General features: G+C 38.6%; 1 protein-coding gene across 6 annotated transcripts in view; it reads left to right on the top strand.

Moving 5' to 3' along the window:
- Positions 1-24,933, top strand: part of arnt (aryl hydrocarbon receptor nuclear translocator) — a 52,825-nt gene that overhangs the window by 8,889 nt on the left and 19,003 nt on the right. For 4 of the 6 annotated variants that reach the window (XM_079837966.1, XM_079837965.1, XM_079837964.1 and 1 more), the window contains exons 2-12: positions 432-531; positions 2,480-2,518; positions 2,628-2,675; positions 5,610-5,823; positions 7,745-7,958; positions 8,041-8,143; positions 10,475-10,540; positions 10,613-10,698; positions 10,830-10,906; positions 11,457-11,591; positions 24,304-24,378. In XM_079837966.1, coding sequence (XP_079694092.1) covers positions 432-531; positions 2,480-2,518; positions 2,628-2,675; positions 5,610-5,823; positions 7,745-7,958; positions 8,041-8,143; positions 10,475-10,540; positions 10,613-10,698; positions 10,830-10,906; positions 11,457-11,591; positions 24,304-24,378 — 1,157 coding nt within the window. Of the gene's footprint in view, positions 1-431; positions 804-2,479; positions 2,519-2,627; positions 2,676-5,609; positions 5,824-7,744; positions 7,959-8,040; positions 8,144-10,474; positions 10,541-10,612; positions 10,699-10,829; positions 10,907-11,456; positions 11,592-24,303; positions 24,379-24,933 lie in introns of those variants that run through there. The other 2 variants (XM_079837968.1, XM_079837967.1) reach the window with 2 other exon arrangements.

Here is a 24,933-nt window from a genome sequence, read left to right as displayed (position 1 = left end):
ACAGCATTTATTTGAAATTGAAATCTTTTGTATCTGTTTGAATGTGTTCATTGTTAAATGCATCCTGAATAAAATACAATAAAAAAACATAGCATAAACTTTTTTGGGGGGGAAAAACATATATAATATATAGGTCGAACACCCCTTATATAGTATATGTAAATACTACACGTTAACATGTCATACAATATATACCACAAAAACGTCATGGGACACAGTCATGGGACACTGGATTACCCTATTTCTTTGAAAATGCCTGGTAGATTTGAAAACTGACACACTAATTAACTAGCCTGACCAATATGTCAGTCTGTCATTTTTCTAAATATCGATGATCTGGAGATGAAGGCACAACTTTGCTTTATCTTTAACCTGTTCTTATTCTGTTTATAGTTATTAGTCTTGCTGTGTGTGTGTGTGCTGTGTTTTAGATATGCCTGAGGTCTCTTCACTGGCCATGGCCACATCAGCTGGATCTCACTCTAACAGTACCAGCATTGTGCCGAAGGCCAACAACAAGCGACAAGCCAGGTAAGTCTGACTGAGCCGTCTCTTTAAAAGATATAAAAGTAGGAATCGGTATTAAATTAGTGCTGAAATATTCAAGAGGATCATTTTGTTGTCATTTTCAGAATTGTTTTTCTTCTTTGGAGCTCAGAGAGAAATAACTTTTAGAGTGTGCAAACAAGCTTTTTTTCCATACAGTGGGATTAAACTGGCACTGTGGCCTTCAAGCTCCAAAAAGGACAGAAAGCAGCATATGCCAATGTCCTGACCACATTAGAAAGAATGATCATTTTATGGTACTTTATTATGGCATTTTTGGAGCTTGACATAGACCCTTTTCACAGACTGTGATGACGCGTTATAACGGTCATCATTATCGTAAATCCTGCAAAGTTTTTTTTTAATGTATGTACATTTATAACACTTAATACTTTGTATTAAGGTCCTTTCACACCGGGCGGGTAACGGAAAAGCGAAGCGGAAAAACGAATATTTTGTGTGCGAATAGTTCGCGTCAGAACCATTCACATCAGCCGTGACACGAATTTGCGACATCTTTGACGTTTCAGAACTCCAACATTACAAAACATTCGCGCCGACACTTCATCATCCAGTGAAGACAAGCTTTTCATTTTAGTTAAAAGACCGAAAAGAAGGTTTTGGGTGCACCCCTTTTTAAAAGAACAGCGAGTCTGAGAGTATGCTAATCTCATACAGGAGCTAAAACTTTATCATGGCCGGTTCCGCACTTACTTTCAAATGACCATGGGCCAATTTGAGGAGCTCCTCCAGAGACAGTAGAACCACATCTGACGAGACAAACACACACTTCAGGGAACCAATCGATCCGGAGCTGCTGTGTTTCCAGCTGAGTCACAATGTAAACATTTCAGTGCCACAGTCGTACTGACGGAAACACATTCGCTTTCTATAGTCGCGGACACAATAAGGTTTAGAAAAAAATCAACGCGTTTTAAGTCAAAAGGTGATGCTATCGGTGTCTGTAGCCTACAGTGGGCAAACGCAGCTGCATCTGTACAGCTGTAACTACAACTTTAGCAGTAATCTCATGAGAAATGCGATACCTGGCAAAGGTTAATGTTGATTGAATAGCTAATGACATCAACTGGACATTTCGTGACCTTTGTATCCTTGTATGTGATTGGTTTAAGCCTTTTCTGTCGCTGCGAGAGTTAAAAAAATCGACATCGAAGCTAAAAAAAATAAACATTGTTTTTCCGCCACAGCACATTCGCGTTCGGTGTGGAGGCACTCATTACACAAACAGCTGATCAAAAAATAAAACCATTGTGCAAATTATTCGCGTGTCAAAATCGCGTCCAGTGTGAAAGGACCTTAATATTACTTTTGCATCAAATTACAAAAAAACTACTTACCGCTGCTGTGAGGGTGTTTCTAATACAGCGTCTATGGGAGTGATGGTAAAAGTAACATATATTTCTCTCTTCTCACTGCCGTTATCAATCTCACTCTTATTTTTTCCCTCTTTTTGAAAGTTGTGAAATCACTATTGTGGAGTTTTTATTTTGCTATTCGAGCAAATGGGGACACAAAAATATATATTTAATGTATACTCTCATTCACCGCTATAAAAGTTAACCCAACTATGACGACTTCCGCTCTGAGAAACCCGGAAATGTGAAAAGGGTCTATTCCTCTTAACATGTTCCATAGTAGAAAGAATGTCATAGGGGTTTGGATGATGACTGTCTCTTAATATGCTTCATGTGTGAATGTGGCTCTGTTAACAGTGGCTTTCCTGAGGCTAATTCACAGGAATTACATTGTGCTTGTTTATTCAGTGTCTAAGGTTGGTTTGATTCAGTCGTCTGTTTGTTTTCCTCTGGCCGTTGATCCGTCTGTCGAGTGGAAGTGAAGAAATACGGGAATGTTTGAATGTCTTTGCAGTTGTGCAATAATTCTGACTAATGTGAATTTTCCTGGTTTCCAGCTCGGACTATGAAGACGATGAGGGAAGCAAATTGTTCAGGTTAGTCATGATCTGTGACTCAAGGGTTCGACCCGGCCTTGAACTTGTGTGTCTTGTGACTGTGTTTAACAATGTGTCTTTCTTTTCCTTCTGGCTTCTCTTTCCTCAGGTGTGATGATGATGGAGGTGGATCGAATGACAAGGAGAGATTTGCCAGGTATTTATTGATTGAAATCAGAGTGCATTAAAAAATATACAACTACGATCATCTGATCTTACGTAGATTCTCAAGAATCTCTTTAGGCAGACGATTATTGCTCAGCGTTGACTGACAATGCCTAGATGTGCTGGTGCTTTATGGGCTTTCAAAGTTTCCAAACACTCTTGCCATCAGCTATTTTTGGCCAATCAGATAGTTCTGACCCAAACTCATGCCTTTGAATGAGCCATCATTGCTAAATCAGCCAATGTTTTTAAACTTGTTCTAAATTTAAATATGTCTTCACTTATTATTTAATTGGACTGCCAAAAGTTAACGACAATTTACACAAAATTGAATGCACAATAACTTTTTATTTGCAAGATGATTACTGGATGCCTGAATTAAACATGCAATATAATTTGTCATGTCACAGGTTATGTGACAATATATGACATCATACTGCTGTTTGACACATTTAAGGCAAGACACTACAGACAAAACCATTGCTTTTTTGTATTCACTCGTCAGTTTTGGGTTATTTAGCTTTTCATTTGTCTTCTTTCAGACTAGTGGAAAGAAAGTCTGATACACATTTAAGTGTTTATTTTAGTACACTTTATCTATTGGTGTCTGTAGATTTTAATTAAAGGGTTAGTTCACCCCATCATTTTTCCATACATTTCAGAGTTCACTCTTCAGCCGGAACTCATCTTGCAGACAGCCGTACCAGAAACCAGTAATTAAAGTTTATAATATGGATATTTCCTTACAAAAATGCATCGATTCACTTCCCCCTGGAGCCGTATGGATTACTTTTATGATAGATTGGTGCACTTTTTAGGGGTTCAAAATCTATTATAATAACATTCACTCACATTATAAAGCTGGGAATAGCCAGGATATTTTTTTAAAATAACTCCATATGTGTTTGGCTAAAAGAAGAAAGTCATGGCTTGAGGGTGAGTAAATTATGAGAGAATTTTCATTTTTGGGTGAACTAACCCTTTAAAGGTGTTTTTTTTTCTTCACGCTGTACACGTTTAGCACTGCTAACAAAAGAGATGCTAACCCTGCTCCGGATCAGGCTTTCATAACCCCGGGTAAAAAAACTGTACTAATGTCCGAGGGTTAAAATGGGGTTTTAGAACGATGATAACCAGGGGTTAAGCATAGAATGAAAAGCTCTATTTTGAGAAAACAGCCTTTAATTGAAAACAGATGAAGTGTAATAAATAAACCCTAATGTGTATTTGATTTTTTTTCATTCCTCTAGTCTGAAAGAAGACAAATTAAAAGCTAAATTGCACAAAATAGTAACCAACATGCGCTTTGGACAGTAAAAAAGTAGAGAAAGTCAAATGGTGATGGAAAATGCGACAATAGGAGTGAAGAAGAGACCGTCTCATTCTTACCTTTTATAGTCTGAAAAGTCCATTCAGGATAAACTTGATACACCAAACAAATTCCTATATATATATACAGAGGGGTTTTTACAGAGGGGTTTGTTCAAATAACATTCGCCTGATTTATAATACTTTACTCCTAAAATTTTGGTGAATTTTTTTTTTTTCTGCCTGTCTAATGCATTTTCTAATGAAAATGACTATGATTACTCAGTTGGGGAAAATAGCTGTTACCACCTTTGAACTGTAATTGGTCCATGAGGATAGAACTTTGAACTTCCTTTTACCCCATGTGCCGGTATCAAATTTTCATGTTGCGATTAATTGCTGAAGCTTTTATCACAGTATACGGTATTATCACGATATTGAAATAAGTTGCAAAAAAAGTGTTGTCATACTACAACAGGTTAAATCACTTTCTTATAACAAAAGAACCAAACATTTAAATACAATAAAGCAATACACAAAAATTTATAAAGTAAACAAATATTTAAAACAGATTAAAGTGCAAAAGAATTATAAAGAACAATAGGTATGCTGAAATGTACATTTAACTAAGATTAATACATGCTTTAGAAGTATTTTTCATTGTCAGTTTGTTAATGAAGGAACTAATGTTAAATACTGGAGCCTTGTAAAGTGTGTGATTGAACAACAGTCAGAACATATTCAAACAATATCTAGGGCATGTAATTTAGTTCAGATTAAAATATAAAATGCAAGTTTGAAAATGAATAGCCTTAAGTCTTTAAGTATTATGTATTAGGTTATGTGATTACTGGGGAAACGGCTGCATTTCTGCTGTTCCGTCAGCGCCCTCTGCTGTCAAAGAATGAATGTGCACTTCAGCGTGTCTCCTCATTCTGCCATGTGCTCGGCTCATGCACGGTCTATTTACATCAGTGCGTTCCTCTTTGACGTGTTGTTCATTTTAAACGGTTGATGGGTAAAGTATTCTTAAAATTCATTCTAAAAATCGGAATAATTCGTAATAAATAATTATTCACGGTATTTTGAAGTGCCCACGATAACAATATTGTGCATGTTCATTATTGCGGTATATCGTATTACCATTTACCGGCACATGTCTACCCCAGATCTTTGCAAAGAGTATATTTGGGCTGCATACGGTTTCACTCAGTATATAATAAAAGAGTACTCAGTATACACTGTGTAGTATGCAGTAAGTTGTAATCTAGTATTTCATTTTGAAAGCAGCCCATGAGTCTGTCACTTTATTTCAGTTTCCCTTGAGCATTTCTTCTATCCCTCTCTTCTTTTCTCAGGCCGTTTGAAGAGTCTTTTTCTTTCAGCTTTCATGAGATCGTTCATACACATTTGTTTATCATGAAGATGCGAGTGTCGTCTCATTTGAGGAGCACATTGATGCAGTCTTTGTTTGCTTATTCATCCATCTCTCTTTCTCTTTCTCCTCCTCGTTTGCTTGTTGTTGCTTTCTCTCGACCTTTCTCTGTTCCTGCTCTTCTCCCCACGATTTCATGCACCGCCCATCTCTCATGCTCCTGCTCTGACCTCCTGACCCCAGGGAGAATCACAGTGAGATTGAGCGGAGGCGGAGAAATAAGATGACCGCCTACATCACAGAGCTGTCAGACATGGTGCCCACCTGCAGCGCACTGGCACGCAAACCAGACAAGCTCACCATCCTGCGCATGGCTGTGTCGCACATGAAGTCGCTCAGAGGGAGCGGCAACACCAGCACCGATGGAACCTACAAACCGTCCTTTCTCACAGACCAGGTCAGATATGAACAACAATATAGATCCCTCATTGTACATGCAAGTAAGAACCAGATGTCGGATTCACAAAATCCACACAACTGCTATTTTTCTTCTTATTTTCTTCCTTAAGGATGTTAAGAAATTTGTATTCCCAAAAATACTTCTTAAAGGGTTAGTTCTCCCAAAAATGAAAATTCTGTCATTAATTACTCGCCCTCATGTAGTTCGAGACCCGTAAGACCTCCGTTCATCTTCGGAACACAAATTAAGATATTTTAGTTGAAATCTGATGCTGAGAAAGGCTTCAGATAGGCCTCCATTGGCATTCTGTACACTTATACTCCCAAGACCGATAAAAGGCACTTAAAATGTCGTTACAAAGTCCATCTCACCACAGTGACTCTACAATAATCTTACGATGCGACGACAATAGTTTTTGTGCGCAAAAAAAATCAAAATAACACCTTTTTCCAACTTGTTACTGCCTTCCGTGTGTGCCTCCACGACGCATGCGCGAGAATATGACGCAGATCCGGCGTTCGGACACATGACCCAGAAGCGATTTGTTTACAAGCAGAGGAAGACGTGCGTATCTAAGCTGTTGAATTCTACATTGATCGTGCTTTAGGTCTCGGCGTAGTTCTCAAAATGGGGTTAGAGAGTGTGCATTTAATGGATTCCTGAACGCCGGATCTGCGTCATATTCTCGCGCATGCGTCGTGGAGGCACACACGGAAGGCAGTAACAAGTTGGATAAAGGTGTTATTTTGATTTTTTTTGCGCACAAAAACTATTGTCGTCGCATCGTAAGATTATTGTAGAGTCACTGTGGTGAGATGGACTTTGTAACGACATTTTAAGTGCCTTTTATCGGTCTTGGGAGTATAAGTGTACAGAATGCCAATGGAGGCCTGTCTGAAGCCTTTCTCAGCCGTCAGCTTTCAACAAAAATATCTTCATTTGTGTTCCGAATATGAACGGAGGTCTTACGGGTCTCGAACGACATGAGGGTGAGTAATTAATGACAGAATTTTCATTTTTGGGTGAACTAACCCTTTAAGGGGTTGTACACACAGTTGCGCTAGCGTCGTCTTGCGCACGAGACTGCGTTCAAAAAATGTGTGTTCAGGTTAAAGATAGGGTAGGCAATTTAGCTTTGAAAGCATAAGATCCCACCCTCCCTTCAGAGTGCTCTACACAAATTAGTACATAAATTGTAAATGCTAAATCCTCTTGATATCGATAGCTGATGCATTTGATAGGCAATCTCCCTATATAGCCTACACCATGGTCTATCTTTGCACTATAGGGTTTATCGCGCAACGCATTTAAATCGTAGAATACGAGAATCGTATTTCTCGACGATCGGAACGCACAGTGTGAGCACATAAATCGTGAGCTTTGTCTTTTACATCACACGCGATCTACTCGTACAGTGTGAGTAGGTAACCTTGCTGAAATCACAGTGTATGCCCAGCTTTACAGAGCCCCTAAAACAGGGGTGTCCAATCCTGCTCCTGGAGGGCCGCTGTCCTGCAAAGTTTAGCTCAAACCCCAATTAAATATACCTGAACCCGCTAATCAAGGTCTTACTAGGCGTTCTAGAAACTTCCAGGCAGGTGTGTTGAGGCAAGTAGGAGCTGAACTCTGCAGGACTGACTTTGGACACCCTGCCCTAAAGGTGAAAAATATGAGATGGGATGACATAAGAATTATGTCAATGCATTTGCGTTCCCTCACAAATGTTTTGCGCTCCCCAGAGAAAGTTTTGAAGTATGTTTTCCTCACATCTCATATTTTTCCCACCACCATGTCCCTTTAGGGGCTCTGTAAAATCCTGTAGGTAAGATGTTTAAATAATTGATTGGGTTGTTTCAAATATTAAGCATTGTTAAGGGTTTCACTGCCACCAAATATTTACATAGCTCTCTTTTTATAGGAGCTGAAGCACCTGATTTTAGAGGCAGCTGATGGTTTCCTGTTTGTTGTGTCATGTGAGACCGGACGCGTCGTTTATGTTTCGGACTCTGTCACACCGGTTCTGAACCAGGCACAATCGGATTGGCTTGGATCATCACTGTATGACCAGCTTCATCCAGACGACGCAGAAAAACTCAGAGAGCAGCTTTCCACCAGTGAGAACAACAACAGCGGTAAGAAACGGCTCGACTTCTCTAATCTTTTCTGTTGTCAGTGTTTTCCTGTTTAAATGGTCTTCCTCTTTTCTGACTTTAGGTCGGATGTTGGACATGAAAACAGGCACTGTGAAGAAAGAGGGTGGTCAGACATCTGTGAGGATGAGTATGGGTGCACGCCGCTCCTTCATCTGCAGGATGAGGTGATGCAAAGGGAGAACAGACAGACCTCTTTTAACACTATAAAGCCTACTGTATCTTATTTGAAACACACATATCTAAGGCTTCTAAATTATAAACACGATCAAAACTTTACTGAAAAAACTGTTGCATACGATCTACTACATGCCTTTTGTCGTCTGATTTATAGTTTATACAAGTAAAAGGCCTTTTACTACTTCAGCTTGTGGTTCTCTTGTCTTTTTGCTGTGAAATCTTTAATAATTTTTATAAAGTAAATGTAAGAATAACTTTTATATTGTTTGTAATATTTCAAAATGAACACTTTACTTGATTATACATGCATAATTTTTTTTATCAAATATGATAATCAGGCATTTGAGGAACGTTTATTTGTTCATCTCTCAGTCATTGTATTGCATTGCATATAGACTCACCTAAAGGATTATTATGAACACCATATTAATACTGTGTTTGACCCCCTTTCGCCTTCAGAACTGCCTTAATTCTATGTGGCATTGATTCAACAAGGTGCTGAAAGCATTCTTTAGAAATGTTGGCCCATATTGATAGGATAGCATCTTGCAGTTGATGGAGATTTGTGGGATGCACATCCAGGGCACGAAGCTCCCGTTCCACCACATCCCAAAGATGCTCTATTGGGTTGAGATCTGGTGACTGTGGGGCCATTTTAGTACAGTGAACTCACTGTCATGTTCAAGAAACCAATTTGAAATGATTGGAGCTTTGTGACATGGTGCATTATCCTGCTGGAAGTAGCCATCAGAGGATGGGTACATGGTGGTCATAAAGGGATGGACATGGTCAGAAACAATGCTCAGGTAGGCCGTGGCATTTAAACGATGCCCAATTGGCACTAAGGGGCCTAAAGTGTGCCAAGAAAACATCCCCCACACCATTACACCACCACCAGCAGCCTGCACAGTGGTAACAAGGCATGATGGATCCATGTTCTCATTCTGTTTACGCCAAATTCTGACTCTACCATCTGAATGTCTCAACAGAAATCGAGACTCATCAGACCAGGCAACATTTTTCCAGTCTTCAACTGTCCAATTTTGGTGAGCTCGTGCAAATTGTAGCCTCTTTTTCCTATTTGTTGTGGAGATGAGTGGTACCCGGTGGGGTCTTCTGCTGTTGTAGCCCATCCGCCTCAAGGTTGTGTGTGTTGTGGCTTCACAAATGCTTTGCTGCATACCTCAGTTGTAACGAGTGTTTATTTCAGTCAAAGTTGCTCTTCTATCAGCTTGAATCAGTCGGCCCATTCACCTCTGACCTCTAGCATCAACAAGGCATTTTCGCCCTCAGGACTGCCGCATACTGGATGTTTTTCCCTTTTCACACCATTCTTTGTAAACCCTAGAAATGGTTGTGCGTGAAAATCCCAGTAACTGAGCAGATTGTGAAATACTCAGACCAGCCCGTCTGGCACCAACAACCATGCCACGCTCAAAATTGCTTAAATCACCTTTCTTTCCCATTCTGACATTCAGTTTGGAGTTCAGGAGATTGTCTTGACCAGGACCACACCCCTAAATGCATTGAAGCAACTGCCATGTGATTGGTTGATTAGATAATTGCATTAATGAGAAATTGAACAGGTGTTCCTAATAATCCTTTAGGTGAGTGTAGAGTGACAACTGATATTTATTAGATTTGTTGTAAGTATCTGCTATACTGTTGTAAAGATAACATTGATTTACATTACATGCTATCAGAATACTTTTTGACCATATAAATATCAGCATTCGCACTAAATTGCATATTTTCCTCAGTTTGGGTCTCTAAATGAATGTTTTTTTCCTCCTTGACTATGAGCTCCATATTCTAACTGTATTATACTATATGAGCTATAAAAGCCTGATGTATCAAATATGACAAAACATGAAACACGTATGCTAACTTTTTTGTTATATATTTTGTCCCTTTAAAAAAAAAAAGATCTTTCTGACTATTTTTTCATATGTTAGTCTTTACAGCGATACTAGCAAACACATTTTTTGCTCCACATATTCAATTCCCATGTATACATTAGTAGTACACACCTTACCCAGTAGGTCTCAAACTCATGAAAAGGGTTTGCACAATGTCCTTAAAGTGTTTGAATTTAGCTTTTTGACTTATAAGGTCTGGAATACCTATAAAATTGGTTTATATTGAAAAGTGCTTAAAATAAATTACTCGAAATTATCATTGTTTGTTTGCATGCCAAGAAACAAGTATATTTATTTTAAGTATAAGTATTACATCTATTCACAATATAAACTAGTTTTACTGTGGTGAAAAAAACATGCACATTTTCTCACATGCTACATTGTAATGTGTGTGTTCAGATGTGGAGTGTGTCCGGTAGAGCCAGTGTCCATGAACAGACTTAACTTCCTGAGAAGCAGAAACAGGTAAGGTAGCTCTCTGTCTGTAGATCTCCTTCCACAAACAGACATATATGAAGATCATCTCTTCTTCTGCAGAAATGGATTGGGTCCTCCTAAGGACGGTGAACCGAAGTATGTGGTTGTGCACTGCACAGGCTTCATCAAATCCTGGCCTCCTGCAGGTAACACAACCCACAGCACAATACACAGGAAGTGCACAGGAAGCGCTTATTGTTCACTGATATCACCAGCGTTCAGTCAGAACACAACTGGAACTGATATTGTCCCTTTATCCTCTTTCTCTTTCTTTCAGGAGTGACTCTTTCAGAAGAGGAGGCTGATAATAATCAGGGAAATCGTTTTTGTCTAGTCGCCATTGGAAGGCTGCAGGTGCTCTTTTCCTTCCATTTTATTTCAATTTCCAATTATTTAGTTTTGAAAGAATAATTCTGGCATCATTTACTCAGAACTTAACTCATATCTTCCTAAAAAGGAGAAGTTTAGCAGACTGTTTATGCTGCTCTTTGTCTTAACTTTGAATGTAAAAGAGAAACATCAACATTCTACTTAACACCTTTGTGTTCAAAAGACGGTCATATGGGTTTGGAACAAAATGGGGTGAATAAATGATGACAGTGTTTCCATTTACCATATTTAATTAGCTTTATGTGAGTTGATCAATGTTTGTATGTGAATAAAAGCCAATAATCTGTTCAACATTGAAGAGACAGTGTTTTTATGAACGTTTTGAATCGTCAAGTCTCGGTTGTGTGGACTTTCATTGGTGGGATAGAAATCTCTCTGGTGTCATTTTTAATCTTTGTGTCTCAAAGATGAATGAAAGTATTATGGTTTGGAGTGATATGAAGGTGAGTAAATAATGACTGTAAATTAAATAATGATTTTTTTTTTCTTTCCTCTTTGACCTCTGTTCATGCAGGTCACCTGTTGCCCAGGCGATACAAACATAAATAACATCAGCGTTCCAGTGGAATTTATTTCCCGCCACAACTGCCAGGGCATGTACACCTTTGTGGATCACCGCTGTCTCGCAACAGTGGGCTACCAACCTCAGGTGAGCCTCAAAAGCCTGAGTCAGATGGATCTCAGGGCCAAAGGAAGTCCTTTCTGAAGAGCAGGATGTTAGATTCCTCTGCATTTATTGAGTATAGCTGATGAGCTTTAGGTTTCCGTTGTCTTGCTTAGTGATGCACCAACATTTCACAATTGAACATATACAAATAATAATAAATTAAAGCTGCGAGCAGCGATGACGGGCCCAAGCCGGTGGCACCGCCACGCCGGTGGCATCAGCTTAACTGTGCACGGCAGGCAATATGCATTTAAACAGGAGAATATTTTTAAATCGCTCGAATATGCCACATTTACCGCAGCAACTGGTGCCACTATCACCACAAGCCACACCCATGATGTAATTTAAATCTAGATTAATTTTAATGTCATAGGATAAAATAAATAAAAGTTATATTTTCCTGCTCAAAATTTTGTAAGTCCAGAAGGCCAGTATTTAATTCAAGGTGTTTGTAATTCTTTTTTACTTATTCACACTAAAGTGATAGTTTTTTGTGATAGTCTATGATACGAAAGGGGTAAATTATCATTCCGAGAGAGAAAGGCACACACACAAACTCACAGGGTGAGAGAGACACCCCCCCCCCCCCCCCACACACACACACACACACACACACACACCACACACACACGTGCGCGCACACAATCAAACACACACACACCCAAGGTGAGCCTGAGAGTGAGGGGGGAGGGGAAGGACTGAGAGAGAGGCAATCTGCACATTGAACAAGGTTCACAAGATTTTAACAACAAAAAGAAATAAAATCCAAATGGTGGGAGAAAGTTTTTTTTATTTCACTCTCTGAAAAAAATATGTTGAATATATTTGAAATCAATATGTGTGGTCCAATATAAAAAATAAATAGAGAAAGTCACACACACACACACACACACACACACACACACACACACACACACACACACACACACACACACACACACACACACACACACACACACACACACACACACACACACACACACACACACACACACACACACACACACACAATGATAGAGGGAGAGTGAGGGGGAGGGGAAGGACTGAGAGAAAGGCACACACACATACTCACAGGGTGAGAGAGAGCCCCCCCCCCCCCTCCACACACACACACACACACACACAGAGAGAGTGATAGAGAGGGGGAAGGGGAAAGACAGGCAGATGGCATTCCATAGACTTAATGGTTTTTATACTGTACAAACTGTAAATTCTATCCCCCTACACTACCCCTAAGCCTACATATCGCACACACACACACACACACACACACACACACACACACACTACCCCTAAACCTACCATCACAGAAAACATTCTGCATTTTTACATTTTTATTAAAACATTGTTTAGTATGCTTTTAAAGCTATTTTGATTTACGGGGACACATGAAATGTCTTCATAAACCATGATTATGTTGTAATAAACACCCCTCCAACACACCCATTTCTGAGGCTTTGCCCATTTCCACTGACTGACATCTCTGATGTGTGTGTTGAGTTTCAAGCAATTTCAAGCATGCTAAGAGCCTCAAAAACAGCCAAAAGATGATTAAACTTTGACACACTGCCATGGGAACAGTATGTAAAATATCAGGAATCCATTCGTATGTCTACATCTGCCATGTTTTGTCTTTTTACTGATGAAGTTTGAAGTAAATCGGGTGAAAACAAGACAGTGATTTAGCATTTTTGAAAGTGACACACTTCCTGCTGCCAGTTGGTGGACACACACACACACACACACACACGTTTGTTTTTGTGAAATGTGAGGACATTCCATAGGCGTAATGGTTTTTATACCGTACAAACCGTATTTTCTATCCCCCTACACTGCCCCTGCCCCTAAACCTAACCCTCACAGGAGACTGTGCAGTTCACTTTCTGTGAAAAAAACCTTGTTCTGTGTGATTTATAAGCATTTTGAAAAGTGAGGACATGGGGAACGTCCTCATATTTCACCCTCTTTTTGTAATACCTATGTCATACCCATGTCATTATACACATTTGTGTCCTGATATTTCACAAAAACATGCCCACACACACACTAACACACACACACACACACACACACACACACACACACACACACACACACACACACACACACACACACACACACACACACACACACAAACCCCTTAAAGCTATTTAATTTATGGGACACAGGAAATATTCTCATAAACCATGTTTTCATTGTAATTTGTAGTATATTTTTAAAGCTACTTGGTTACATTTTAATAATACATTATTTAGTATGTTTTTAAAGATATTTTTATTATGTGGACACATGAAATGTCCTCATTAACCACTACGTTGTAATAACAGTGTAATACCCATGTCATTATACAAATTTTCGTCCCTAATAAATCACATAAACAAGCACACACACACACACACACACACACACACACACACGTTTGTTTTTGTGAAATGTGAGGACATTCCATAGGCGTAATGGTTTTTATACCGTACAAACCGTATTTTCTATCCCCCTACACTGCCCCTGCCCCTAAACCTAACCCTCACAGGAGACTGTGCAGTTCACTTTCTGTGAAAAAAACCTTGTTCTGTGTGATTTATAAGCATTTTGAAAAGTGAGGACATGGGGAACGTCCTCATATTTCACCCTCTTTTTGTAATACCTATGTCATACCCATGTCATTATACACATTTGTGTCCTGATATTTCACAAAAACATGCCCACACACACACACACACACACACACACACACACACACACACACACACACACACACACACACACACACACACACACACACACACACACAAACCCCTTAAAGCTATTTAATTTATGGGACACAGGAAATATTCTCATAAACCATGTTTTCATTGTAATTTGTAGTATATTTTTAAAGCTACTTGGTTACATTTTAATAATACATTATTTAGTATGTTTTTAAAGATATTTTTATTATGTGGACACATGAAATGTCCTCATTAACCACTACGTTGTAATAACAGTGTAATACCCATGTCATTATACAAATTTTCGTCCCTAATAAATCACATAAACAAGCACACACACACACACACACACACACACACACACACACACACACACACACACACACACACATACACACACACACACACACGGAGAGAGAGAGTTTCAAAAATAACAACACTGCTACCTTTTAGTGAGGGGAGGGCAGACAGAGAATAAATATTCAGAAGAAATATATTAAATAAAATAAATATATTGATCTGAAAAATAGTATGATTATTTTAAAGCTATTTGGTTACATTTTAATAAAACATTGTTTTAGTATGTTTTTAAACACACACACATACACGTTGTAATACCAGTGTAATACCCATGTCATTATACAAATTTGTGTCCTCATAAATCACAAACAAGAGAGAGAGAGAGAGAGAAACAAGTTTTTTTTTTATCCTGCTTCAAAACTAATACAATGCTGCCATCTTGTGTTCATTGAGGGGAGAGCAGCAGACACAGAGAATTTCTGTTCCCCTTTTTTGTCCTTATTTAATCCCTTGCCATGGAAACACCGTTTGAGATATCCAATATCCGTTCACATTTTAGCATCTTCAGTATCTTTGTTTCATGTTGACCGAGTTTGGTGGATATTGAATAAATCGCCTACGAGGAGAACGTAAAAACTCAGACCCCGATTTAACCAAAAATTTACCTTCAAACCAAAATATCTGACTTCCTGTTGGTCGGAGCTAATGACTGTAAATTAGAAAGTTGTCCGGCTCGATGAGGTCAATATATATACTGAGTTTGGTGATTGTAGATGAAACGAAGCCCTTCACTTTTGTCAAAAGGTGGCGCTAGAGAGCCCCTCATCCCCGCCCGTTTCTGAGGCTTTGCCCATGTGTACTGACTGACATCTCTGATGTGTGTGTTGAGTTTCAAGCAGTTTCAAGCAATTTCAAGCATGCTAAGAGTAGGGTTGGGAACCGAGAACCGGTTCTTATGCAGAACCGAAACTGATTTTTGAAAAATACCAGAACCGCGCGAAATTCCTAAGTTTCGGTTCCGAAAACGGTTCTGGTGCAATGTGTGTGCGAAGCGCTGGAAGCGTATCCTTTCATAGCGAGTGACAGCCAGTGTTGCCAACTCCGTGATTTTCCCGCTTTCCCGTTTTCCACTGTTGCCGCGGGCTGTGTTTCATGTCCGCGGGTTGAAACGATTGTACAATTGTGCGGGTTTTGTTGTGAAAACCTGGCAACCCTGGCTCACCTCATCATGAATATTAATTACGTTTCCTGCCGCTTCCAGGAGTGCAACGCAGTTCAGCCTGAAAGCCCTCGCGCTACACATTTACGGTTTTGCGTCAGATATTTTCTCGTTGACCACCAGCATAGCGAAGAGAAAGTCACAAGTATGGATTCATTTCCAAAGAATGAATGATAATGAAGCAAAATGTAACACGTGAAAAGTTAATAACATGCAAAGGAGGCTGCACTAGCAATTTGACAAAACATTTGCTACAGCAGAGAGTGCCTCAGGGCTAATACCAGATTTATAGTCAAAGGCATATATATATATATATATATATATATATATATATATATATATATATATATATATATATATATATATATATATATATATTTGTCAACCGTTGAGTCACCATGGTTTAAGTAAGCGTTTAGGCACAATTAGGCTACCTTTGTAATGCTGAATTGCAATTTATTATTTACAAGTTCACTGAATAACTGAATTACTATTAAATTAATATATAACTAATTAATAAATATAACTAATAAATATAATTTATAACTTGGTTTTATTCAGAGACAGAGAGATAAAATATAATAAGACAATTTCAGAGGTGTTCATTTGAAAAAAAATGTGTTGCAAGAATGGCTTAATTAATACTGTAATATATGTACAGTACAGGACTTTTTTGACATTGCCAACCTGTAAATAAATTTTAGAGCAAGTAATAAACACAAAATGGATTGTTTGAGTTGCGTATTGTGCCTTTTTCCTTTACCACTATTTGTTTAATAATTTTAATGGAACCGGAATCGGAACCGGAATCGTTAGGCGGAACCGGAACCGGAACCGGAACCGGAAAATTTCTCACGATTCCCAACCCTAGCTAAGAGCCTCAGAACAGCCAAAAGATTATTAAACTTTGACACGTTGCCATGGCAACAGTATTTGAAATTTCAGGAATCCATTTCATACGTCTCTATCTGTCATGTTTTCACATTATACTGATGAAGTTTGAAATAAATCTGGTGAAAATAAGATGGTGATTCAAAGCATTTTTGAAAGTGACACACTTCCTGCTGCCAGTTGGTGGCGCTATAACTTTGACTCACAAAAGTCATATCCATGTGATCGGCCTCTTACAACGAACACACAGCTGAAGTTTCATCCAAACCAGTCAATGTTTGCACAAGTTATAACACACTTCCTGTTTCCCTTTTCTCGCCATAAATTCGTTGCTTCGCCACGGCCAAACCATTTGAGATATCAAAAATCCGCTCGCAATTTAGCATCCTGGATATGTTCTCTTCATGCTGACCGAGTTTGGCAATGATCGAAACAATGGCCTCGGAGGAGTATATTAAATTCCAGAGCATGCGTTTTCCGAACAACCCATAATAGCTCACTTCCTGTTGGGCTGACGCATAACTATGAGCACGAAAGTTGTTCGGCCCGATGAGGTCTAAATGTGTACCAAGTTTCATACATGTACGTGCAAGTGTGTTTGATATGTGGACCAAGTTTTCAGACCCCACTTAAGGGGGCGCTGTCGAGCCCCCCTGCCACGCCCGGGTACCAGCTTCAGCCCGGCTCTGATGGCCGCGCATTCCGACGCCTGTGCGAAGTTTCAAGAGTTTTCGAGCATGTTAAGTGCCCCAAAAGTACCCGAGAAGTCGAAAAAAAAAAAAAAAAACAAAGAATTAAAGCTGCGAGCAGCGATGACGGGCCCAAGCCGGTGGCACCGCCACCCCGGTGGTATCAGTTTAACTGTGCACGGCGGGCAATAGGCATTTAAAATGGGAAAACATAAAAGGACTATGTCAAAGTCATCTGAATTCACCACATTAACTGCAGCAGTTGGTGCTGCTATGACCACAAACCACAACAGCCACATCTATGAGATCAATTAAATTTATATGAATTTCATGTCAGATTATGTCAAAGGTCAAATTGGAATGAGTTCAGAATACCATTCGAATGCTGATGTCGTTTTATTCTAACACTTCTCTTCATGTGTTTTTGAGCTACCTTAGTTACCGTTTGTGCACCAATCTTATGCACCATAAAACATGCTTTCATTTCAATATGGGTGGTCCAATAAATTTTTTTTAATAAAAAATGTATAAATGGAGCCAAATCACAGAAACTGCAAAGATGATTTTAATATCAGTGTCAGGTAAGAGTAAGATGCGTGTCTACATTTTATGGAAGTTTATTATAAATAGCCACTTTTATAAAATCATGTGAAATTTATGTTTGAATACATTTATATTATATCAGTAAATAATTAATTTAAAGACATGTGCATCATACGTGATCTTGGCAAACACATCACATGACGTTTTTATTTCAAGTGATAGTTATTTGTGATAGCCTATATGAAAGGGTTAAATTATGATCAAGAGAGAAAGTCACACACACACACACACACACACACACACACACACACACACACACACACAATGATAGAGTGAGAGTGAGGGGGAGGGGAAGGACTGAGAGAAAGGCACACACACAAACTCACAGGGTGAGAGAGAGACCCCCCCCCCCCCCCCACACACAGATAGAGAGGGGGAAGGGGAAAGACAGGCAGATGGCATTCCATAGACTTAATGGTTTGTATACTGTACAAACTGTACATTCTATCCCCCTACACTACCCCTAAGCCTACATATCGCACACACACACACACACACACCATAGCTGTCAACCCTCCCGTTTTAGTATTTTCCCGTAAAATATCCCGTATTTTTAAGTTCTGATTGTGTTAACTCAGAACACGCAACTATCTGGTTTAGTGCCAGAAGACGCGAATGAGAAGTCGCGCGCACTGTGAGAAAATTTTCCGTGCACTCATCCAAGAGCGCGCACACGTCTCTCAGCGCGCAAATATTGAGTTCTCTTTCAAGTCTTGCTCTTGAATGGACAAACTCACGCAAAAAGTATGTCAACATATTGATGAGTATTCTAGCAGACATAGTCTGTATATGGCTTAAGTAAGCTTTATACAGTCCAGAAAAGACGACGCATATCCGAGGTCTTAAAGGGGCAGTAGCCTTTACTGCTGTCTGTTTAATGTCAAACAAAAGACAAGGGCATCACTCACTGCTCTTGATTGAATAACTTTTGTAAGTTTAATAGGATTAATCTTTAATTTATACAGTCATATATGCAATGTTATTTTACATTTGATCAATTTCTGTACCTGAAAACTAATGTTAGACGTACCTGAAAAACCTGAAAAGCATAGTTTATTTTATTAGTATCTTTGCTCAATAGTATTTATTTGTGCTGCTGCTTGTATTTAAATGATTTGTTCTTATTATTTTCTTTTGTTTTATTTGACAGTAGTCCTTTTTTCCCTGAACATAGCAAATACTGAACCGTACCGAAACGGTGAACCTTAAACCGTGATACAAACCGAACCGTGAGCAATCTGTACCGTTACACCCCTAGCGTAACGTATGATAAAATGACTGAAAAAAGGTTGGGAAACACTGGCTTAGGCTACTATCGAAGAAGAAGAAGACAGTTGCAGCCGCGGTTGGGAGGAAGAGGGAAAAAGTAGCGGGAAGTAAACTTCAAGGAGAGTATAGTAATAATAAATGATAATAAATGGAATAAATAAATAATAAATGAAAATAATAAATGTTATATTTACCCATGGCCTTCCCTGTTATACAGAAATGTAATAGTTATCAAACCTTCCTTAACTGTATAAATAATAAATGAAATATAGATGAATCATCATTAAAGCTACAATTTTCTCTGTTCCCGTTGTTCTTTGATGAACATTAATGACAGGCTGACTCCACAAAATGACTCTAATTTGCCTCTTTGAAAAATAATTATCTAATTTAACCTTATTACTATACTAATTGTAATATAAATAATACAAATATTAGAAGAAAAATATTTTAAGTGGTCATTATTGACAATAAATATTGCACAACTAGTATTTAGTACCAAAAGATCTCCTCAAAATATTCAATAAATATTATTGAACTAAAATATAGAACATTTATTTAATTGAAAAATAGTTAAGGTGTATGGTCACATTTGACCATCAATTAGTATGAGTATGACCAATTAGTATGGAATACCTGAAGGCTAAGTACAATAAAAAACATTAACATTAATGTTAACATTGTTGCATTACTCTCCATTATAAAACGATCCTGTATGGTTGATGTAATAATCAATGCACACTATGCTGTACTGTTTACCAAAACTTGCTGCAAACCCCTGTAAAGTGGAGCTGTTGTGTATCAAGCCATTCAAATGTATTGACACAGCGCTAGAAGTATTGAGATTTCTGTGAAGCACGACTGCGCGCGCCGCCGGGAGATGATAGAGCATGTCGCAACTCCGTATGGTTTTTCAACACTCTGGCTTTAACTGTTATGCCATATTAGCGCCAAAACGCTATTTATTGTTTGAATTTCGCATTAAAACTTTAAAAAATGTAAAAGCTTAGACATTGTTTAATATCAAAAGCAGGTTTGGCAATTTGGCGTGAGATTAAGTTGGGCAGCGTGAGAGCGTGAGACAGAGCCTGAAAGCGTGAGTGTCACGCCAAATGCGTGAGAGTTGGCAACCCTAGGCAAAAGAGAACTCGATGTGAGCAGGAAACTGACGCGAGTCTATCTATGCATCGTGTGTGTGTGTGTGTGTGTGTGTGTGTGTGTGTGTGTGTGTGTGTGTGTGTGTGTGTGTGTGTGTGTGTGTCAGTGTCCCTTGAATAGCTGACATGAGACGCATCCACACAGACAGGACACTGACACACACACATACACATACACACACACACAGACAGGACACACACACACACACACACACACACACACACACACAGACAGGACACTAACACACACACAGACAGGACACTGGCATACAGCGCGCTCTCTTGTGTCTTGTCGCGCTTGGAAGCATTTACATGAATAGGAGCGTGATCATGTAACGCTAAGCAAAAATGGATATAAAAACGGACGCTGTGTTATTTGCGTTAAATATTTTTAATGCGTTAAGCTTCCGTTTCACGTTGACCGAGTTTGGTGGAGATTGAATAAATCACCTACGAGGAGAACGTAAAAACTCAGACCCTGAATTATACAAATATTCATGTTCAAACAAAAACTTTCTGTGAAAAAAAGACACTTATAAACAGACACTTGTAGAAAATAATGTGAATTTTTTTTAAAAATAAATTTGAACTATGTCAGTAAATAATGAATTTAAAGACAAATGTGTCAAAAGTGATCTTTGCAAACACAGCACATGACCTTCTGTAAAGCACATGTATAGAAAACACACTCACACTCCTCTGTTTTAAAAAAAGAGTTCTGTCTGAATGAGTACATGAAATCACGGCTGTCAGATGATAAGAATTGTAACTCAAATGTGATTTAGAAAATGAGTCCTGTAGTGATATAGTGTCATAGTTCATGTCCACATTAACCACTACGTTGTAATACCAATACCCATGTCATCATACACATTTGTGTCCTCATAAATCACTTAAGCACAGAGAGAGAGAGAAAGGGAGTTTCAAAAATAATACAACACTGCCCCCTTTTGGTGATAGAGGGGAGGGCACACACACAGCCAAAAACATTATTAAACTTTGACATGTTACCATGGCAACATTATTTGAAATATCCAATATTCGTTCGCATTTTAGCATCTTCCGTATCTTTGTTTCATGTTGACCGAGTTTGGTGGAGATTGAATAAATCGCCTACGAGGAGAACGTAAAAACTCAGACCCTGAATTACATAAATATTCACCTTAAAACCAAAATATCTGACTTCCTGTTGGTCGGAGCTAATGACTGTAAATTAGAAAGTTGTCCGGCTCGAAGAGAACAATATATGTACCGAGTTTGGTGACTGAAGATAAAACTAACCCCCCCACTTTTGTCAAAAGGTGGCGCTAGAGAGGCCCTCATCCCCGCCCATTTCTGATGCTTTGCCAATGTGTACTGACTGACATCTCTGATGTGTGTGTTGAGTTTCAAGCAGTTTCAAGCAATTTCAAGCATGCTAAGAGCCTCAAAACAGCCAAAAGATTATTAAACTTTGACACGTTGCCATGGCAACAGTATTTGAAATTTCAGGAATCCATTTCATACGTCTCTATCTGTCATGTTTTCACATTATACTGATGAAGTTTGAAGTAAATGGGGTGAAAATAAGATGGTGATTCAAAGCATTTTTGAAAGTGACACACTTCCTGCTGCCAGTTGGTGGCGCTATAACTTTGACTCACAAAAGTCATATCCATGTGATCGGCCTCTTACAACGAACACACAGCTGAAGTTTCATCCAAATCAGTCAATGTTTGCTGACGTTATAACACACTTCCTGTTTCCCTTTTCTCGCCATAAATTCGTTGCTTCGCCACGGCCAAACCATTTGAGATATCAAAAATCCGCTCGCAATTTAGCATCCTGGATATGTTCACTTCATGCTGACCGAGTTTGGCGATGATCGAAACAATGGCCTCGGAGGAGTATATTAAATTCCAGAGCATGGGTTTTCCGAACAACCCATTATAGCTCACTTCCTGTTGGGCTGACGCATAACTATGAGCACGAAAGTTGTTCGGCCCGATGAGGTCTATATGTGTACCGAGTTTCATACATGTACGTGCAAGTGTGTTTGATATATGGACCAAGTTTTCAGACCCCACTTAAGGGGGCGCTGTCGAGCCCCCCTGCCACGCCCGGGTACCAGCTTCAGCCCGGCTCTGATGGCCGCGCATTCCGACGCCCGTGCGAAGTTTCAAGAGTTTTCGAGCATGTTAAGTGCCCCAAAAGTACCCGAGAAGTCGAGAAAAAAAAAAAAAAAAAAAAAAAAAAAAAACAAAGAATAATCTGAGGAAGAACAATAGGGCTCTGCGCCCTTTGGGCTTGGGCCCTAATAATCTGAGGAAGAACAATAGGGCTCTGCGCCCTTTCAGGGCTTGGGCCCTAAATATTAAATGGTTTTGGCAATCATTGACTGAAACAGTGACGTTTAATTAGCTCTTCTCCAATGGCAAGTTTTGACGGTTTCATGCTCACAACATGGATCAACTGCAACCAGAGATGTATAGTAATGAAGTAAAACTACTTCACTACTGTACTTAAGTACTAAAAGGCAGTATCTATCTGTACTTTACCAGAGTATTATTTTTTTCTCCTACTTCCACTTTTACTTCAGTATATATTTTCGATGAGTTTAATAGTTTTACTCGATGTGCTAACGATGTGCTGCATCGTTACTCGTTACAATTATAAAATCATTCCATTCCAAACCCACATTAACACTGCCAGAACGGTAGATGGCAGGTTTGATGAAGCTGGCACATCATTAAGCGAATCAAGCTATTAAGAAGACTGCACGTGCCTTTTGATCAGCTTAAAAGATGGACAAACCAAAAACACCACCTTCCACCCCTTCAACTTCAAGTGATCATGGCTGTGAGTGAGATTCACTGTCTTTAAAACAACACGAGCGTCTTGCGCTCAAATTGCTCTCTATTTGTTTACATAGTTAATGTGCACTGTGAAGTAACATATACAAACAATGAACAGCTGTATTTTTATTAACTAAGATTAACAAAGATTAATAAATACAGTAACAAATGTATTGATCATGGTTAGTTCATGTTAGTTATTAGTCTAATACATTAACTAATGTAATGTTAACAAATCAAATCATATTGCAGTGTTAAAAACACCTCTTGAAATGAGAATATAAGTGTGCTTACCCCATTTTTTTTTTTTGTAAGAGTGGTTATAGTAAGACTTAATCTTAATGAACTACAGTATTTTCAGGTTATTTATATGACATTGTGTAGAAAAATCACCTACCAACACTGTGACTGACACTGTCCTTTAGGTTAATCGTTTGAAATAATAAATGATTGTGTTAAAACTTTTGACTACTTTCTTTAATAACTACATAACACAATACTTGTACTTTTACTTTCAGTACTTGAGTAGGACATTTTAAAATAAACTACTTGCAATACTTAAGTACAAAAAATGTTGAATACTTTAGTACTTCTACTTAAGTGTGGTGCTTAAAGAGCACTTCAACTTCTACTCAAGTCACTTTTTTGATAAGGAACTTGTACTTTTACTCAAGTCTGTGTCTCTAGTACTTTATACATCTCTGACTGCAACCGGTAAACATGTCAGCCGCGTGGACGCTAGGGCTGGGTTGGCGATATCGATTTCTAGTTTTTATTTTAGTCTATTCAGTTATCTGCCATCCAATAATGCATTGTGCTTTGTTGCTTTGGACAATGAAACTAAATCTGAGCTTTCAAATTGAGCTTTCCAATTTTCTATTTAATAATGAAATTCAAATGATAAATGATTAAGTCATTCTTAAATAAACCTTATTTTCGTTTTCAGCTAAATGACAGTTTTAATTTCATTTGGGTGTTTCAGTAAAATATTAATTTCAGTCTTTTGTGTTCTTCTGTGGCACAGGAGTTACTGGGGAAGACCGTTCTGGAGTTTGCACACCCAGAAGACCAAGGCTTACTGCAAGACAGCCTTCAGCAGGTACATCAGGCTCAAATATTCAACACGTTACAAGTTATTGTAATTCATATATTGTATTTAATTTTATATAATGTGCATGGCAAGACATTTTTGCTTTTATAAAATGGCAGCAATAGCATTAGACACGCCATTGTTTAATTCATAATTACATGTATTAATAATAACAAGCAACACTATGGTGTGTACCAGGTAAATTGTCAAATTAACAAAATTCAGTTGATGTGCAGTTAAAGATGTGCATGCATTGGCCATTTGATCTGAATTGAGATCTGAACCTACTCTTTTCATAACATACTGTAGTTTTAAGGCACGTTCACACTAAGGACCATAGCTATAACGATAAAGATATAGTTCTAAACATATAAAATACTAGGGGTGTAACGATGCGTTTTAACAACGATACGATTCATATCACGATTTGAGGTTGTCGATACGGTTCAAGGACGATGTTGGTTCATTTAGAACGATACGATCCGAAACGATTCAGTGACTTGAAATCGATTCAGTAACTTTTTAGCCAAAAATTGTGTGACTGAAATAAATATCTGGATACTG

Source organism: Gobio gobio, assembly GCF_949357685.1.
Source record: "Gobio gobio genome assembly, chromosome: 15".
NCBI classification, from domain to species: Eukaryota; Metazoa; Chordata; class Actinopteri; order Cypriniformes; family Gobionidae; genus Gobio; species Gobio gobio.
Note: the sequence above shows the minus strand (reverse complement) of the source record. Positions and strands in the feature narration are given on the sequence as shown.